This window comes from Acanthochromis polyacanthus, chromosome 23 (assembly GCF_021347895.1).
Source record: "Acanthochromis polyacanthus isolate Apoly-LR-REF ecotype Palm Island chromosome 23, KAUST_Apoly_ChrSc, whole genome shotgun sequence".
NCBI lineage: Eukaryota > Metazoa > Chordata > Actinopteri > Pomacentridae > Acanthochromis > Acanthochromis polyacanthus.
The window spans coordinates 12,375,782-12,394,160 of NC_067135.1; the positions used below are offsets into that span (position 1 = coordinate 12,375,782).

General features: G+C 38.7%; 1 protein-coding gene across 1 annotated transcript in view; it reads right to left on the reverse strand.

Moving 5' to 3' along the window:
* sh3gl2b (SH3 domain containing GRB2 like 2b, endophilin A1) overlaps positions 1-18,379 on the reverse strand; it is a 37,154-nt gene that overhangs the window by 7,944 nt on the left and 10,831 nt on the right. Inside the window, exons 2-8 of the mRNA XM_022191627.2 lie at positions 4,708-4,776; positions 2,358-2,430; positions 2,139-2,282; positions 1,170-1,303; positions 899-1,057; positions 321-424; positions 108-238 (exon numbers count right to left, since the gene is read on the reverse strand). Coding sequence (XP_022047319.1) covers positions 108-238; positions 321-424; positions 899-1,057; positions 1,170-1,303; positions 2,139-2,282; positions 2,358-2,430; positions 4,708-4,776 — 814 coding nt within the window. The remainder of the gene's footprint in view (positions 1-107; positions 239-320; positions 425-898; positions 1,058-1,169; positions 1,304-2,138; positions 2,283-2,357; positions 2,431-4,707; positions 4,777-18,379) is intronic.

Sequence of the window (18,379 nt, forward strand, 5' to 3'; positions counted from 1 at the left end):
TTAAATCGATTTACTGACAACTTTTGAATACATTGAGCACAGATTAATAAAGTACTTTTGCTCTCTTTACTAGCTTTGCTGCAGCCCCTTCAGTATTTGTGAGCTACCTGGTGATCTTCCGGGGGATTTGGCAGAGTGTATCCCCCCGTTGTGGCTCTCGCTGGGGGGCAGCAGCTCCAGGGTCATCCTGGGTTTCGGTGCGTACTCCTTCCTCGGTTTACTGGACACCTCCTTTATCCTGGAAACCAAAAACAAACGGCACATCAGACCTATTCAAACGCTGACATATTTTTGCTGGTAGGCAGGAGGACGGATGGTACCTGTCCTCCATCTTGCTGGAGAGCTGCTGGAGGATCTCGGCGGCCCGGCTGTGGTACTCTAGCTGGGCCTGGACCAGCGCCGCCAGCTGGCTCACCTGCTCAATCTGCAACACACACAGGACAGGTGCTATTTCTGAGCCCGGCTTCACGCTGGGCCCGTTCTGAGCATGCTCAGACGCTGCTTTTGTAGCTATGGCAACAGCAGAAGCATGTCAATATCCAGAGCAGACGTAAATATTTGATGTGTGTGTGCCATTCCAGGACTGTGGTGCTTTAGTTTTATCATGCTTGTGGTTATTTTTATTGTTGTGGTTCTGCTTGAAACCCGTTATTATTAGTTTTTCGCATTTTATTTTATCCTTGTTTATTTGAAAATATTTATTAAAAGTATCTGTTCGTTATTGTTGTACTAACAGTAAAATTACTGCCTGTATGCTTTGATAAAATGTAGTTTCGTTCAAAATATACCCTCAGATTCCTCTTTATAATATTGTAGACACTTAACTCTATATTTTAATTAGTTGCATGAATTGATAGAATTAGCAATATTATAGGACTACGTAGATCTTTGTTCTTACATCGCTCTCCAGCAGGTTAAACATGCTCTGCTCTGCGATCTCTTTGCTCTCGTCGAACTTCTCCAGCGCCTGTTTGATCTCATCGTCCTGGACTTTCCCCTGACGCTTCTTCTTGTAGTCAAAGTCCAGACGGCGTCCCTCCATCTTCTTTAGATGATGCTGCATTGGAGGAGACTCAGGTCACTTTGGATTCACGTGGCTCCAGCACAGAATCTACAACATCCAGCTGTTCGATCTAACCCTCTTCTGCTTCCACTTTCGGCTGACTCACCTGTATCTCTTTGAGGTCTTTGTCGTGGAGGTTCTGCAGCGGATCGATGAAGTTCTGTTTGACCTCCATGTCCAGAGCATCCTTCACCTCCCCGAGTTCCTTCATGGCCTCACCGGCGTCCATGAGCGCCAAACCTGGAGGAAACATAGAGGATCGGTGGAGAAACTGTGAGAAAGCAGAAGAGGTGAGAGAAGATACAAATGGAAGAAAAGCGCATTTCTGCGATTACAACAGCGTCTGATGGACTCAGACTGCACTTATCTCTGATATCTCGTCTGGTTTTTAATGCTTTCTAGTTAATTGCTGGATTTTAGTGATTCACAAGTGCTTTATTAAACTGTGATATCAGATCTTGACCTTGTTACACCAGATTTGAAATTAATAAGCTACTTGAAAGTGAAAATAAAACATCCAGGACATTTGCTCATTAATTAAAGCTAAGATAACAGCCCTTCAAACTAAGAGGTTTTCATAGCAGCATGTTGCTTCTGTTATTCCTCAAATCAAGCTCGAGCTGAGTTTTTAGTTCCACTGTTCGTTTGTTTGTTTGTCATTAACTCAAAATACCAGACTGAATTTAGTAAAATGTTGTTTTGGCACAGTGACCTCAAAGATGAAACTTTTTATGACGTCTTCAATATGTCTTTGATTTGAACTAACCCATTATCAGAGATTATTTGACCTATTTGTTCAATACTACAGATTTCTGAATCACAACATGTTGAGAAATAACAATGAAAATATCAGGTATTCGTCTTTAATTCAAACAGCCTCAAATTGAATGTGCGAAAAACCTGCTGAAAGTGGGTCAACGGGCAGGATTTGTAGGACTTTTATCAGAAAAAATGCTGCATATCGAAGCTAAAATTTCACAAATATGCATGTTTTCCACAATTTAAAAAAATCGGGTAAATCAGAGAAGGTTTGAGCAGACATTGTCTTAAATTGCTGCAGCTGTTTGTAACTCACCGAAGCAGGACTCTTCTCCTAACTCCCGTCCGAACTTCAACATGGCGTCGCCCAGGACGGTCTCGGCCTGCGGGTAGCCGGGGCCTTTGTCCTGGCCGCGGATCTTGGACATGGTGTTGATCATGCTCAGCTTGGCTCTGGATGCTGTGAGGAAGCAGGAGTTTTAGACGATGCTGTTGCTTTTTGTGCGACGCTGTGTGCAGTAAGTGTGTTGTGTACCTGGGTTGGGCTGTAGGTACTCTGTGGTTCTGGTCATGATGTCCAGGACCGCTCTGCTGGTGATGTCCACTTTCTACGGAGGAAAACGTGCAGGAAAAATGGTGAGAGTCGCAAAACAACACACGGATATTAATGTGGACACGTGCTCATGCGCAACAGACTCACTATGACCAAGTACACATTTTAAATAAAAGAACAGCTCCACATTTTGTAGAGAGTTAAATGATTCCTGTGTCTGTTTAATGTGAAGCTACAAGTAGAAGCAGGTTAGCTTAGCTTAAAGACTGGAAACAGGAGAAAAGAGCTGGTCTGATTCTGTCAAAAATAGCATCAAAGGGCCTCTCGTTTAATTTGCACAAAAATCAAAGTGTGCAGGACATTTTGTTGGATTTACTGCTCAACTACACACAAAATGACCGCAAAGAAACACAAAACAAACAGAAAGTGACACAAAACAACTACAAAGCCACGTAAAACAACCACAAAGAGACACAAAACCACAAAATGACACAAAACAACCACAAAGAGACACAAAACAACCACAAAGCGACACAAAACAACCACAGAGAGACACAAAACAACCACAAAGCGACACAAAACAACCACAAAATGACACAAAACAACCACAAAGTCACATAAAACAACCACAAAATGATTGCAAAGCGACACAAAACAACCACAAAAAAATTGAAATCAAATAATTATAGTAACAACATAATAATAGTAAAATAATAACACAAGTATCACAACAACTGCTACTACTAAAATCAATCAAATGACAAATGCTATGACAGCAATAATACAATTAACAACAGTAATCAGGATAATAATATTAATAACAAAATACATTTAAAATTACATGCAATACTACTACTACTACTACTAAAACAAATAAAAAATACACTCCCTTTATTATTAAGAATAAAATATATATAAAACAAAGATGACAATGATAATAATGATTGGTCTAATAATAAGAATAAGTAAAAGAAATGAAAAGCCAGACTAAAAAGTCAGGTCTTAAGTTTGTCTCTTAATACATCCACAGTCTCTGCAGCCCTCAGCTCATCAGTGAAGCTGTGATAACTACAGGACATCTCACTCTGGGTTCACCTTCTGACTTTGGGTGTAATTAAAAGGTCACATTTAATTATACCAAGTGTTCTCATTTCAACTTTACCTCAACATTTCACAGTGAAACACAGAATCAGTTCTGTTCACTAATATTTAGCAGTGACAGCAGCAGACTCCACAGCTGCAGAAACTGATGCAGATCATGAAGACATCAGCACAGAAAAGCCCTGATAGAGATTCAAAGTTAGCTTCACCATCTGAAGTTTAGAGCTTACTGACTCCCCAAAAAAGCAGAAAATAATGCAGGTGTGCCAAAAACAAGCCCGATTCATCAGTAGAGTGTGATAAGAGCTTTGTTTTGTTGCTTATGGAGGCAAAAATAACATTACACTTTGTCTCCAGTTTGTTTACTTTTCTGCCAAGGAGGTGGAGCCTCTGTGGAGTTCTGTGACGATCAGTGTTGGTTTGTCTGTTTTCCTGTCTGTCAGCAACATTACTCAAAAACAGACTAACGGATTTGGATGAAACTTTCAGGGAAGGTCAGAAATGACACAAGGACCAACTGATTAGATTTTGACAGTGATGCCGCTTACAGTCTGGATCTATGGATTTGTTAAAGATTTCTGTATCACTGCGAGACAGTGGCACAGCATCACTGTAACTATGACAACAGGTAAACACTATACCAGCTGCCTGCCTTTCGTAGCAAAACACAGACTTTCCCTCTGTGGATTAATAAAGTCTGTCTCAGCCTCAGTCTAACTAAAGTTCGTTTAAGTGCATATGTAAGAATTTATCCACATTTAGAGCTAAAAAACAGAGTCTTTGATCAACATTTCACCAACGTTTGAGGCCTCTAACATCAGTAGATTTTGATGTACAGCAAGTATGGGATAACATGGTTCTAGTTTTGCTATTTTGACAAAATTCAGACACGACTCATTGGTAGGAAACCAGACCTGGAGTTCATAGGGGACTATATGTTTGTTTTATATGTCCAAAGTTACAAGCTGCTTCCTTGTTGTATGAGGCTTATTTCAACTTCATGTATATTTTGAAACTAAAATAATAATAATTATATTAAATTCACTCATATAATAAAGTGGAACCAAATCACACAGATCAGGAAAGGAGACTAAATATGATTTCCCACAGAAAATTTGATTTTTTTTTTTGCGCTAATAAAGGAGAATATTGATTTCATGACATGTAATGTAACAGTGACAATAGAGTGTTTGTGGTGTTTTGTATAAATAACAGACAAATTGATCATTACCTTTTCCATTTCTTTGAAGTCATCATCTAGTTTGGTTCCTTCTGCTCCTCCAACCTTCTCGCTGACTTTCTGTAATGAGAAATCCAAAGAGAGAACGAGGAAAGGTTAAGATTTTTTAAATCTGACACTTTAATATCTCGCAGCCTGAAAGAAGAAAGATTCGGTTCAAAGTCAAAAAGCAGAGAAAACTGTGAGTCTCTTCTTTGAAAGCAAAACAAAGAGGAGAGCCGCTGTTGAGGAAGAAGACGGGGAAAAAACCTAAAAGGATTATCAGATCATTTATGCAGGAAAAAAGGCCTAAAGCAGAAAGTCAGAACAGTAAAATGACAAACATTAAACCACTGATCATGGCAGTTAAACTTCCTGTTAACCTTCAAATGTTCAGTGCAGCCATCAAGACACAAAAAGTGACTCAGTTTCACCTTTATCATCTGTATCTCAGCCTCCGAAGGCACAAAATGAGCAGTTTGAATCCTCAAACTGTATTTATTTCTCAGTTTTTACTGCAATCCTCTAATGAACAGTTCATGGACAGCAGAATATCTGAGCCTTCACCTCATTAGATGTTTCAGCGAACACTAATGTCAAAGGTTCAGCTCAGTTTTTTCATCAACTAAGAAGTATGTTACTAAAGCAAAGCTAAGGTTTTCTTCTGGCCGTCTTTTTATAGATATACATACATAATATATGTAATGCCTCTGCAGAGCTTTTCAAAGAGTGTTCAGGTAGATTTATGTGTCCCTTGGTAGCCATGTTTCTGACACAGTTCATTTTAAAATGACAAAATTATCACAAAGAGACACAAAATGGCATGAAGAGACACTAAACACCCACAAAAAGACATAAGATAACCGTAAAGAGACACTAAATGACCACAAAAAGACATAAAATAACCGTAAAGAGACACTAAATGACCACAAAAAGACATAAAATAACCGTAGAGAGACACTAAGCACCCACAAAAAGACATAAGATAACCATAAAGAGACACTAAACACCCACAAAAAGACATAAAATAACCGTAAAGAGACACTAAATGACCACAAAAAGACATAAAATAACCATAAAGAGACACTAAATGACCACAAAAAGACATAAGATAACCGTAAAGAGACACTAAATGACCACAAAAAGACATAAGATAACCGTAAAGAGACATTAAATGACCACAAAAAGACATAAGATAACCATAAAGAGACACTAAATGACCACAAAGTGACACTAAACAGCTGCAAGGAGACACAAAATAACCATAAAGGGAAACAAAAACGGTCAAAATTACAGTAGAGACAGATAATATGACCACACATACACAAAACTACCCCGAAAGAGATGCAACGTGACCACAAGGAGACAGAAGATGACCAAAACATCACCATGAAGAGACACAGTGACTATAAAGAGACATACAATAACCACTAAAGGACAAAAGGTGACCCCCTAAGGGACACTAAATGACAATAAAGAGACACAAAATAGCCAAAAAGTCTTAAAGACAAGTAAAACAACCAAAATTAGACACAAATAGCCAACACAAACAGTTACCAACTCTCTCATGGTGCCCCTTTACAAGCTAAACTCCCAGAATCCTCTGCTTTCCAACCAGGAAGTGCCCACCTCTGCTGGCTGTTTTAGTATTACAGGATTAAACCAGTGGTTGGTACACTTTTATTAGCATGTTGTGGTTTTACTCGTCATGTTTCAGATGTTGCACACAACAGAGTCAGAGTCTTTGTGTCTTTTTCAGGTGTCGAGACTGGACTTTCAATTTTAAACGAATCAATAATTAATCTCACACAGATGCTTTGTTAAACTCCATCATCAGCTCTTAGCTTACAGACATGTTCCCTATGAAGTGTTCTCAGCCAACAAGCTGACTCAGTAAATCCTGAGGCATCAGTCTGACCACCTTCATTCATATCAAGTCTTTCTGATGAACATCTTTGTTGTGCTGCTGACTGACACCCTTCGCTTTCTCATCGCCTCTGGGTGCATTAAAGGAGGATGGAGGAGGAGGAGGAGGAGGAGGGGCAGAGTGGGATTTTCCACAATCGTGACTCACAGCAGCTTCCCACTCAACACTGGTACACACACACACACACACACACACACACAAATACATAAAGGCTACGCAAAGTGACAGCACTCACATACATTCAGATTCATATAATAAAGCTGCAGATGCATGAATAATTAACCAGATGCAATGCTGTCACTGCAACTCTTATTAATACCAAACATATTAGATCATGATATCAATAGACAATGACTATGTATATGAGAGAAAATTCTATTTTTTATTCTCCCAAGCACCGGTCTGCACTGCAAAAAAGAAACAAATCTGAAAAACTGTGAAAATCTGTCTGCAAGGGTGCCAGAAAAAAATACAAAATAAAAACTATGAAACACTGTAATGTTCAAAATTTGTAAAGACAATGAAAATGCCAGCAAATATCTGTGAAATTATATTTTGAGCTGATTTAAATACAGATCACACATTGTAAAAGAAGAAAATACCATTTCAAAAATACAGATTTTTGATGTAGACATTATTTACAGTTTTGGCCCATTTCATTTTATTTATTTATTTTTACATTTTCACAGTCAACATGTTAAATAGTACCTTTTTTCTAAGATTTTCTAATAACAAGGAAAGTTTATAAGAACAGTTGAAAAATGTGTCTGTCCTTATGAAAAAACAACTTTCTTTCGTTTTTGCCTGTTTTTTCTTGATCATTTTCCTTCTTGTTTTTACAGTTCACATGTAAATTAATAATTCCTCCACTGTGACTTTACTACATATTATCAGGAATTTAACAAGTAGAACAGTATGTTGTTGAAACAAATTAGACAGCTAAAAACGTGTTTTTTGTTTTGTTTTTACAATGTGATAAACTTTTTTTTTTTTTTTTTTTTTTTACTTTTGTGTCTTTAAAGAACAAATGGTATGTGGACGTGTTGTTTTTGTCTCCAATCTGACCAGAGTCGTTTATGTTTAAGTATCCATTTTCTTGGATAAAACACACTTCAAGTATTAGCTGTAGTACCTGGTTGCACCACCAGATGGAGCCTCTCACTGTTACATGCTGACCAGAGGGGTCACTGCTTGCCAAGAGCATTGCAGGACTGTAGCTAGTAAAGGGGCACCGTGACAAAGATTTATGTGACGCTTAATGACGTTTGGAAAGCAAAGATGCAATGAAATATTTTTTCACATTTCTGAAGCACTGGCACAGCTTTGTCCTAAAATCTATCACCTCAAAAGTGACGTGATCAGTCCAGACATCCTTAGCTACATATAAGTAACAGTTATTTTTCTGCTTTTACATAATTAGCTCATAAAAATCTATTTTAAAATGACTAAACTAGTAGTTGCCACATTTTTATTAGGTTTTTGTCATGCTTTGGCTGTTTTTGAGCCGTTAGCTGCTCCAGTAAACAGACATTTCCCCATCAAACTTCTTACATGGCTCATTTATTTAAACACGCAAGACAACAAAATGTCCAATTATTCTCAAAACACAGAAATTTTAATGAGTTGAAATGAGATTGATCCCAGATTGGTTTTGTGAGTCGTTGGAGTTTAATGTATGTTAAGCAGCAATAATAAAATCATACTGATGCACGTGTATTAAGTATCTAATTATGCGAAATATAATAATGTAAGTACATTTTGCTTATAATTAAGTATTTCTAGACAAATATAGGATTTTTTTTCCAGCACTGTTCTCATAGAAACCCATTATGCAGAACACTAAAACCAAAAAAACATGCAGCCAGTCGGCTGAGCAGCTGAAAATACGTGTGCGTTGTGTTAAAGCAGATGTCAGGCGTTCTCCTCATCAGACCAACAAGCCATGCAGACGTAAAGGTAAACATGCGTGTGTTTATGTAACCGCTCACACACCTGAGCACCTGCATGTGTGTTGCCGCGGAAACGATTCGATCACGCCACGCGACGATGTGTGTCTGCGAGGTAACATCTATCATGATGATAATGATGTAATGACGAAATGTAAAAACAACGCGGGACAGACAGCGAGAGCGACGGACGGATGAGGAGGAAGATGCAGTTGCCATGGAGACAAGGATCCGGCTGCATCCTCTCATGTTTCCAAGAACCAAACAGACACATGAGGATGAGCCTGGTGTACCGACACTCTGTTACATAACTCTGTCTCCACTGTCTCCTCTTTATTTCCGTTTATTTCTGTTTCACCTGCTTCTGCAGCTCGGTGGTGTTTATTTTTCCTCTCGTGTTGTGAGAAGCTTCCAGAAGACTCATCTGGAAAGGTGACACAGAAGTCAACTTGACTTTGCTCATGAATAAAAAACATTTAGGAATGTGATATTTGGAGTTTATTGTTGAGCTTACAGTCATGCTAGCAAGTGTAGTCTCATCCGACTGTCTGCTAAATCACTGTGAAAGGTTTCTATACAGGATGTAATCATGCTGAAAAATAATGTTGCTGTTAAGTTTTATTTAACGTTAACAAATTAGTCAAGTAGATCTATGTGATATTCAATTCTGTAGCATCTGAACTGTAATTTCTAAATTAATTGAGGCCATTTTTTTTACAGTGTTATAATATTGTCAGGTCTGAATTGTAAAATTTCAATTTGGCAGATAAGCTTGTATAAAAAGTTTTCTAAATTTATGTGGCAAATTTAAATACTGGAGTTACGACCCAACAATATTGTGCTATTGTTGGCTCTGTACAGTAAATCTGTCACATAAATCTGTTCATTATGTAATATTCATAGACTGTATATATAGTGGACGTAGCATCTGGCTCCAGAATTGAAGCCAACCCAGAAGTGTCAAAAACTTGCAATATCACGCCGTCCGCTAGGGCTGGCTCCAAAAAGCTTTTTCTCCATAGACCCCAATTCATTTTTGGAAAAAATAAAATTTGATAGACTGATTTTCTACAGCTCAGGATTTTTTTCCCGTTAGTTTTCATGGTCAAAATGAGAGATCAGGTGGCCGATCTTAAAATAAATCAATACTGAATTTTAAATAAATCGTTAAAGTTGGCGGAGCCAGGGGGCGTGGCGATACTTGATAGACAGCAACAGAAGCCTCTGCGGTAAAATGTGGGCGGGATAAGAGAGTCCTCAGCCAATCCTGCCCCTAGTTGCTCTCCGGTCCAGTCTGTTTGATGACGCTTTTTACGTCACTGGCTCCAAAAAATCCACAACGGCGACCAGGAAGTAGCAAAATCCGGGCTTCATTTTCTCGGCATTGAAACCAACGGGTGACGTCACGGTTAGTTTACGCCTGGTAATATTATAGCATCTTAATCTCAATATTTAAATTATTAAGGTAAATCTGTGTTTTATATACATAGGCTGGTAACTAATATTTAAATTCGGCACACAAATTTGTATAATATATTTCGCAAATTTGTGTGCCAAATTTAAATATAAGGTTAAGACCCAACATTTTTTAAAATACTATGAAGTCTTACCTTCGCTATTATTGTTGCAAATTCATCAGGCAAAATTTCATAAACTTCACTATTTAAATTTTAGACATCAATTTCTATATATTGAATTAGTCAGGTGATTTTGTATTTTACATAATATTGTAGAGTTTCAACTTTAAAATTTAATTCAGATACAAAAATTGGCATTTCCGATATTATTCTATGGTTTCAATGATATTATTTCAATTAGTCAGTAAATTTAAATTACATAACGTTATAGCGTTTAAATGTTAAGATTTTAGTTGATCTGGTAAATCTGTATTTTAAATAATGTTGAGGGATTTCAACTTAATGTTTTAAATTGGCAGCTAGACATTCAACATGTAGTCCGTAGTTGTTCAAATATTAAACTCTGCACCGACTGACTGATGAAAATATAAAGGCTAAACAACACAAAGTAGAATAGAGGTGCAGCATGAAATAAGAATAAAAACAGGTTGAATCTGCAGCTCCTCTCGGCTGTGCAGAGATTTATTTTGACATTAATTGAATCATTTATCAACAACGCCACTGTTTTGGCTCCGTGTCACAGATCTCATGCTGTTGTTTCAGCTGCAGCCAGCAGCTGCTTTCAGGAAAAAAAGCTTTTAAAAGATTCTGCACTTCACCTGCTCATCAGCAAACAGCAGGAAGAGAATAAATGGGGAACAAAGTGGAGGATTTAGCTGCTAAAGAGGCTGATTGAGGTGGTGGAGACCAAAAATGGAGCTAAAAGTGACAGAAGATTGGTCTTAGATTCATCAGGTGGACACAAACATGACTCCAAATGATTGATGTTGTTGGTCACTGCTGGATGCTTACCTACATCTAACTAAAACATATCTCAGGGTGTTTCTGAGATGCTTCTCACAGGATGTGGTGGAGACCAAAAATGGAGCTAAAATTGGGCTTAGATTCATTAGGTGGAGACAAACATGACTGAAAATGACTGATTATGTTGCTCACTAACTGTTAGACGTCCAAAAAAAGAATCTGTTTGCAAAATAGTTCCTTATTTCAGCTTGTCATTTTTGTGCTCATATCTTGTGACAGTAACGGACCAGAAAAAGCTTAACTGCTGCTACACCAGTGGTAAAACTATACGTTTCTATTTTTTCTTTGACAACATACTCTTAAGGCACCTTTAAAAACAGCATGCAGAGTGTCATCATGACTGCTAACAACAGAGCAGAGAGTCTGAAAAGCAGCAACAAACACATGATTCATAAAAAACAACGGCATGCTTGAGATAAACAGCTACATTAACGCTTACAGCACATGATTCGCTTTGCAAATTAGGTAAAATATGCAACAAGCCGAGTTTTATAAATGCACAGTGTATGATTGTGTGGCAGAGTATTTATGCACGGTGCAGCTTGGTTATGGATCTTATGCTGTTTGTGCTGTGATGCAAATTTCCTACTAAAAACGGTGGTTTAAAACACAGCTGCACACGCAACCATTAAAAGAAACCAGAGCAGGCTGTCATCTCTAATTTTACCAGCATGACATCAGCACATTTCACTGTGTGGGTGACTAACAGAGAAGTCAAAGTGTTCAGACGCTGATCACACACCTGGATGAGGTGATGCAAAGCTACAAAACCAGAGAACACGACACAACACAAACTGATCCAGACCGACAACATTTCTGTCTCACTGAGTCTCTGTCAGGTCACAAGAACCTCTGAGCATCAATGAGAGGATCAGGATTTGTGCCGTTTGATGTGTTTTTTTGCCTCTACATTGACCTGATTTCAACACATCAGTGTATAAATGGATAGAATCAGAGTTTTAGTGTTTGGGGATGAAACATTCTGAGCCTTAATGATAGAATTTAATTATACACTATTAACATTAAAAGATTTTGCTTTTGTTTTTGACTTACAAAAGGCATCTCTTCCATGAATTTGAAGCAGATCTGCAGATGTTTATTCACAGTGGACTGGACTTTCTTTTTTATCTCCACAAAGACAGAAAAGTTAGTTTTGCGTAGAAATTGAAAATGGACTCGTGGGTGTTTGCGAGTCATTTCACACCCACATACTCGCCCACAGAAACACAGAATGTAGAACAAACCACCTTTCAGACCACCGAGGCATTAACAAACCCATCTGTTCTGCCTTTCTCCTCCTCCACAGTGTTCACTTTCACTTTTTGCGACTCCCACCTCTTCTGCTGTATTTCCCTGCTGACCTCCTCTATCAGTTTCCCCTCATTTCATCCCCATTTTATCTCTCTGGTCGCTGCGACAGAGACCCGCAGGAAAATAAGCTTGTTTACAAGAAGGTTAAAGGTTAAAGATCAGAGGTTGAATAAAGCCCTGCTGCTCTCTGCTGACATTTATCTTGTGAGAGGCGATTAAAAAGAGCAGAGTTTGGCAGCTGAAGTCGGTTCATCCATCAGTCTGAACGGCTGCCAGAAACACTCAGACGCCATCTTGGACTAAAAGAGGCTGAATCGATGGCCAGCTCCGGCTGTTTATCCAATAAGTCTGTTTCAGGGCAAAAACATTTCATTTTTCCAGCAATATTTAAGAACCTTTGGTGACTTTAGACTTTGTTACTTTTTTAATTACTTTCAAATCATCAGAATGTGATGGTAGTATTTGATTTCCTGCATTTTAAACAGAAAAATTTTGAGTTTGTAGTCCATAATTTTTACTTTGAAGCATTCGAGTACTTCAGCGGCTTCAGTTTAAACTAGTAAAAGTTTTTCTGTTAGTGCTGCTGCAAAGGATTTCTATAGTAAAAAAATAGCGTTATTTAACAGTTTTTGCGGTACAGGAGTAGCTTGGAAAATCCACACTGAATCTCCATGTAATCTCCTTAGGAGATACAGGAGAATCAGTTTGGCATAGGGCAAATTGAATCGCGTTTCCCTCCCGGTACAGTTTGGTACGACCAATCATAGAATGGGAGGCGGGAGTTAATGCTGCGTCATCTTCAGCGCCTTGATTACCCATAAAGATGATGTCGGAGGAGGGGGGGGCGGGCCACCGCCGTAAAACAAGAAGGAGAGAGAGAGAGAGAGGAGGGGGGCCAAAGCAAATCTTTTTGTGGTCTCTTGGCGTTTTGGATGGCGTTAGTCGTTGCCTCTTTTTACTTGACGTTTCTGACGATGAGGAGGCAGTGGATGGCTCGTTACTTTCGGCTTCTTGCCATTGTTTGTACAGAGGAAAATCCCGTTCCAAACGTGTGAGTAAATTTAAGCAACTTTTTCACATATGCACCGACTTGGTTTGGCTCCGATTTAAAGTTATTCCTAACACCGCTAATCGCTCGGAAGGAGTCTTTTGTTGCGTAGCCTTTTCAAAAATAAGTGTTGTGCTTGAGAGTACCCCATGTATTCGCTGATTTTTGTGACAAAAACGGCAGTAATCATTCACTGCGACGCTTTCTCGACTGTATGCCATTGTTGTTTGGACTACATGGACTTCAAGGTCGATTTGTTTGTGCGTCACATCCGTGTTAGGCTGACTGGTTCTTTCTCGTTCAAGCTGCATTCGTTAGCCCCTCCTTTTTGAAATTGTCTCGTATCATCACAATGCCAGACTGCCTTTATTTGTATTGATATTAATACATAAAAAAAGTCAGTCTGGATTTTCCAGGCAAGTACAGGAGGTCTTTAAAGGAGCAACATTTCATTGTTATGTGCAACATCACTAGGTTATCATCATCGTCTGTCTTACTTGTGTATTCTAGTCTTGTTTTAGCTTACTTAGTCTTATTTTAACCTTTAAGAGATGTATTGTGATTGTATCTCATTGCTTTACTATAGTAGTATTGTGTTGTTGTCAAGCTTTACTGAGCAACATCGACTAAACTGCAGTTCAGTTTACATTTTCAGAAATAAAAACCTTGAAATCCTGAGTTACTAACATGTCTGGCAGCTTCTCTTTCTCCTCCTGCAGGAGACTTTTATTCCTTTGTAATTCTGGTTGAAAGTAGACTTCTCTGTGTAATCTCAACAAAGCTGCAGTTTTCATTTAAAACTTTAACTTGATCTATTATGACTATTAATCACCTTTATTGTGCTTTGCTTCAAGCCAGTGAAGACTATTATTATAATTTATGATATGAAATGTCAGGTTTTAGTCTTAGAGCCACGTGGTTCGTTGATTTTAACTGCAGCAGGTTTGTTATAATGAGATGCAGAAAATTATGCAAGTTTTCGCTGTCAGATTCAGAAACCCAAACAGCCACTTCTGCCTCCAGCTTTATTTAGACGAGGAGTTCGGATGCGTGCCCTCGACAGAGAAAATGTGAGAGCAGCAGCCATTTAATTAGCAGACTGAGAGGGAGGTTTGGCTGAAAGGTCTGCAGGAAATCAGACAGAAAGAGACACAACACAGATGTCTGTTGCTATTTCATGACATGTGGAGATAAACATCAGCTGAAGGCATCAACAGAGAAACAAACAGGAAAGAGATGGCAGAGAGGAAAAACAGAACATCTGATTTAAAAAAAAAAAGATGGAATGGAGTTACCTTTTTTCAATTATTTGCACTAGGAAAATCATGTTTAAAACAATTTCCTGTTATTCTACAGATATTGCCTGATTTGTTAATAATAATATCTTGTAAAGTGCAGAAAAAAAGGAGCATCATGATGTGAAGCATGGTGGTGGTGGCATTATAGTATGAGGCATGGTGGTGGTGGCATTATAGTATGAGGCATGGTGGTGGTAGCATAGTATGAGGCATGGTGGTGGTAGCATTATAATATGAGGCATGGTGGTGGTAGCATTATAATATGAGGCATGGTGGTGGTAGCATTATAATATGAGGCATGGTGGTGGTAGCATTATAATATGAGGCATGGTGGTGGTGGCATTATAATATGAGGCATGGTGGTGGTAGCATTATAATATGAGGCATGGTGGTGGTAGCATTATAATATGAGGCATGGTGGTGGTAGCATTATAATATGAGGCATGGTGGTGGTAGCATTATAATATGAGGCATGGTGGTGGTGGCATTATAATATGAGGCATGGTGGTGGTAGCATTATAATATGAGGCATGGTGGTGGTAGCATTATAATATGAGGCATGGTGGTGGTAGCATTATAATATGAGGCATGGTGGTGGTAGCATTATAATATGAGGCATGGTGGTGGTGGCATTATAATATGAGGCATGGTGGTGGTAGCATTATAATATGAGGCATGGTGGTGGTAGCATTATAATATGCGGCTAGCCTAGCTTAGCTAGACTGTATTCCCGTTATAAGGGATATACGGGAATACGGTCTAGCCCTCCTCCATTGACACATTTTGACAGGTTTTCAAGCTCCGAGCAGATCAGACTGAACCAATCAGAGCACCAGAGGCGGGAGTTAACGATGCGCCATCTTCAGGGCCGAGTTGGCGACCGCAACAGAGCGAGGTTTCTCTCGTGCGCTTTCCTCTGTTTTGCACGGGCTGAATTTGTCCTTAAAACCTCAACAAGAAGCAGCTCTTAAAACTTTTCTTTTTAAAAAGGATGTATTTTTAATTCCGGCAGGCTGTACGATAGAATGCATAATGCTGTCCTCCACTGTTGAAAGGGAGAGCTTAGATTTTCCTCAGGACCCCTGTACGGCGAAGGAAGCTGTTAAAACTACAAAACATCATGGCGGAAAGGCAATTGTTAGGTCGCTTAGTGATTGCGTCACACATATGTTACGCTGATTGGCTCTCTCCAATTCAAGCTGTGATCGGTAGTCCCGCCTCTGGGCTAGATTTGGTTCAATGGAGCAGTTCCAGACTGACTTTATGTGTATTTGTAATACACAATATAAAGGCTGTCTGGTCCCCACGCAAGTATGAGGCATGGTGGTGGCAGTATGATTAACCCTATTACAGAGTAGAGATCTTCTACTGCAGTTGTTCAAATGAAAACACTCTAATATTACTGAATGCAAACACATAATTTCCTCAGCAGATGGATGTTTTATCTTCTGAGAGTTGTGTTTTGTTCTGAGAATTTGAGCATCTGTATCTCAGCTAATTCTTTGCGTGTTATCTGCCAAAACTTCCTGATCTAACCTGGTGTTTTACACCCACAAAGACGGCAGAATCAGAGTGAGGTACCGAGACAAAGAATCAGAAATCTCTTCAAAACAACAAAGCTTTGAGAAAGAGAAACCGAGTGAGTTTTGGATACAAACTGAGCGTTCTCAGAGAAACAAAGATCACACAGCAGATGAGTCTGTGGAGGGAAGGAACTCTGTTTGCGTCTGCGCTGATGTTATCTAAAAAGAAACTGATCTTAAAACCTCTCTACGGAGATCAGGATCAGACAGGCGGACGTGACTGATCTGAAAGTGGTTTTAATCCAGACGGGAAAAGATCGGATCAGGAGAAAGAAACACAAGCAAGGAGGAGACACTGGGAGACAGAAAGGACAGAAGATAAACCACGATAAGAGAAAATGAAAAATTAGAAAAGGAAAGAAAAAAAGGCAACAACATAGAGGAAGGAAGATGACAAAGAAGAGGTCATGACGGTAGAAGAGAGGAACAGGAGGATGTGGGCAAAGCTCCTGTTTGTAAACAGCTTCATGTGTTGCATTAGAATTCCTGCAGGTTTCAGAGGTCTGCAGATGCATTTTAATTCTCAGGAGGTTTAATTTCAGCAGGAAGAATCTGACCAGCTGCAGTGCAGAGAACACCTCACCAACACTCATGCATTATTAACCACAAGAGAAGAAGATGAAGAAGAAGAGGTAACTGCAGTTGCATGCAAAGCCATGGTTTCGATTAACACCTCTGATTGGTGGTTTAACAACATGTCAGTCTATGTAATACAGCTGAGTGTTCAACACCTTTTATTGTTTTTTATCAGTGGATCATGGTCAATTTAACTTGGATTTTTATACGAAAATGTACAAAAAATCCCATTTAAGGTCAAACTGAAACCACATTTTAATTCAAAATATGAAGTTTAAAATAAATAATTTAAATAATAAAATATATAAGTGACCTTCCTCATTCAATGCAGCTCAGTTGGTGCTAGAAGTCACACAGTTAGTGTATTTAAGAGTGACTCCGGTATCTGGAAGGACTCCTGGATGTAACTACAACATGAAGACCAAAGGTTATTGAAGAGCTTCAGCCAGGAGATGGATACGGGAAATTTTCCAAGTCACTGAAAATCTCTTAGAGTCCAGTTGAATCAGTCATCAAGAAATAGACGGAATGTGGCACATATATGAATCTACCTACGAGTGATGTTGGCCACCAAGACACCTATGACTCCTGAAGAGTTACAAGCTACAGGGCTGAGGTGGGAGAGACTCTAAATACAACAACTGCTGGCTGAACCTCACCAATCAAAGCTTTATGGGAGAGCGACACAAAGAAAGACACATAAAAACAAGCTAGTTTGAAATCTTTTTAAACTGGATGACACTAACTACTACAGCAAAGCAGATAAAAATGATGTTATGTTACATCATAACAGACTGTGGAGGAGAAAAAGATTGAAAAATAAGACGGAATCAAGGCGCTCATTCAGACAAAAAGAAAGCAAAGATCAACTGGGCTGAATGAAAACATCAAATATGAATGAAATCGTAGCGTGCAGCTTCCAAGTGTCTCAGACCTCCGACACTTTCACACTGATCCGTTTCTGTGTTCATTTGTACTCAGACCATGAAGCCATCATGAAGCAGACTGCAGCTGCTTCAGTCACGATTCACAGGCGGGAAAATGAGTCCAGTCCTGAGCTCTTACAAAGCAGACTGGAGCCTCAGGGAAAACTTCAGGAGCTCCACAGGCTCAGGGTTATTATTATTATTATTATTGTTGTAAGTCAGTATCATAGAAATATTGAAGTCATGTGGCCAAAGTTCAACAACAAAAGTCAGAAAATTCTAAACTTTTCATGCTTTGTATTCCTTGGACCCCTATAACATTCCTTTTCTTTAAAAACTCTCCATAATTAAACCGTTTATCAGAGTCAGAAACTGCAAAAAAAAAAAAAAAAAAAAAAAAAAAAACACAGAAAAACTTCCAAAAGTCCTTGAATGTATCATATATGATGTTAAGTCAAGAAAAATAACTAAAAACACACTAAAAATTTTGATATTTGATCAAAATCACTTTATTCTACACATTGTATTTTTTAAAAAATCAGAGTATAAACCATTTGTTTTAAACAGATTTGGTAAAAAACAAAAAACAAAAATTGAGCTCCTCATTAAAACTGAGAATGCAGGAATG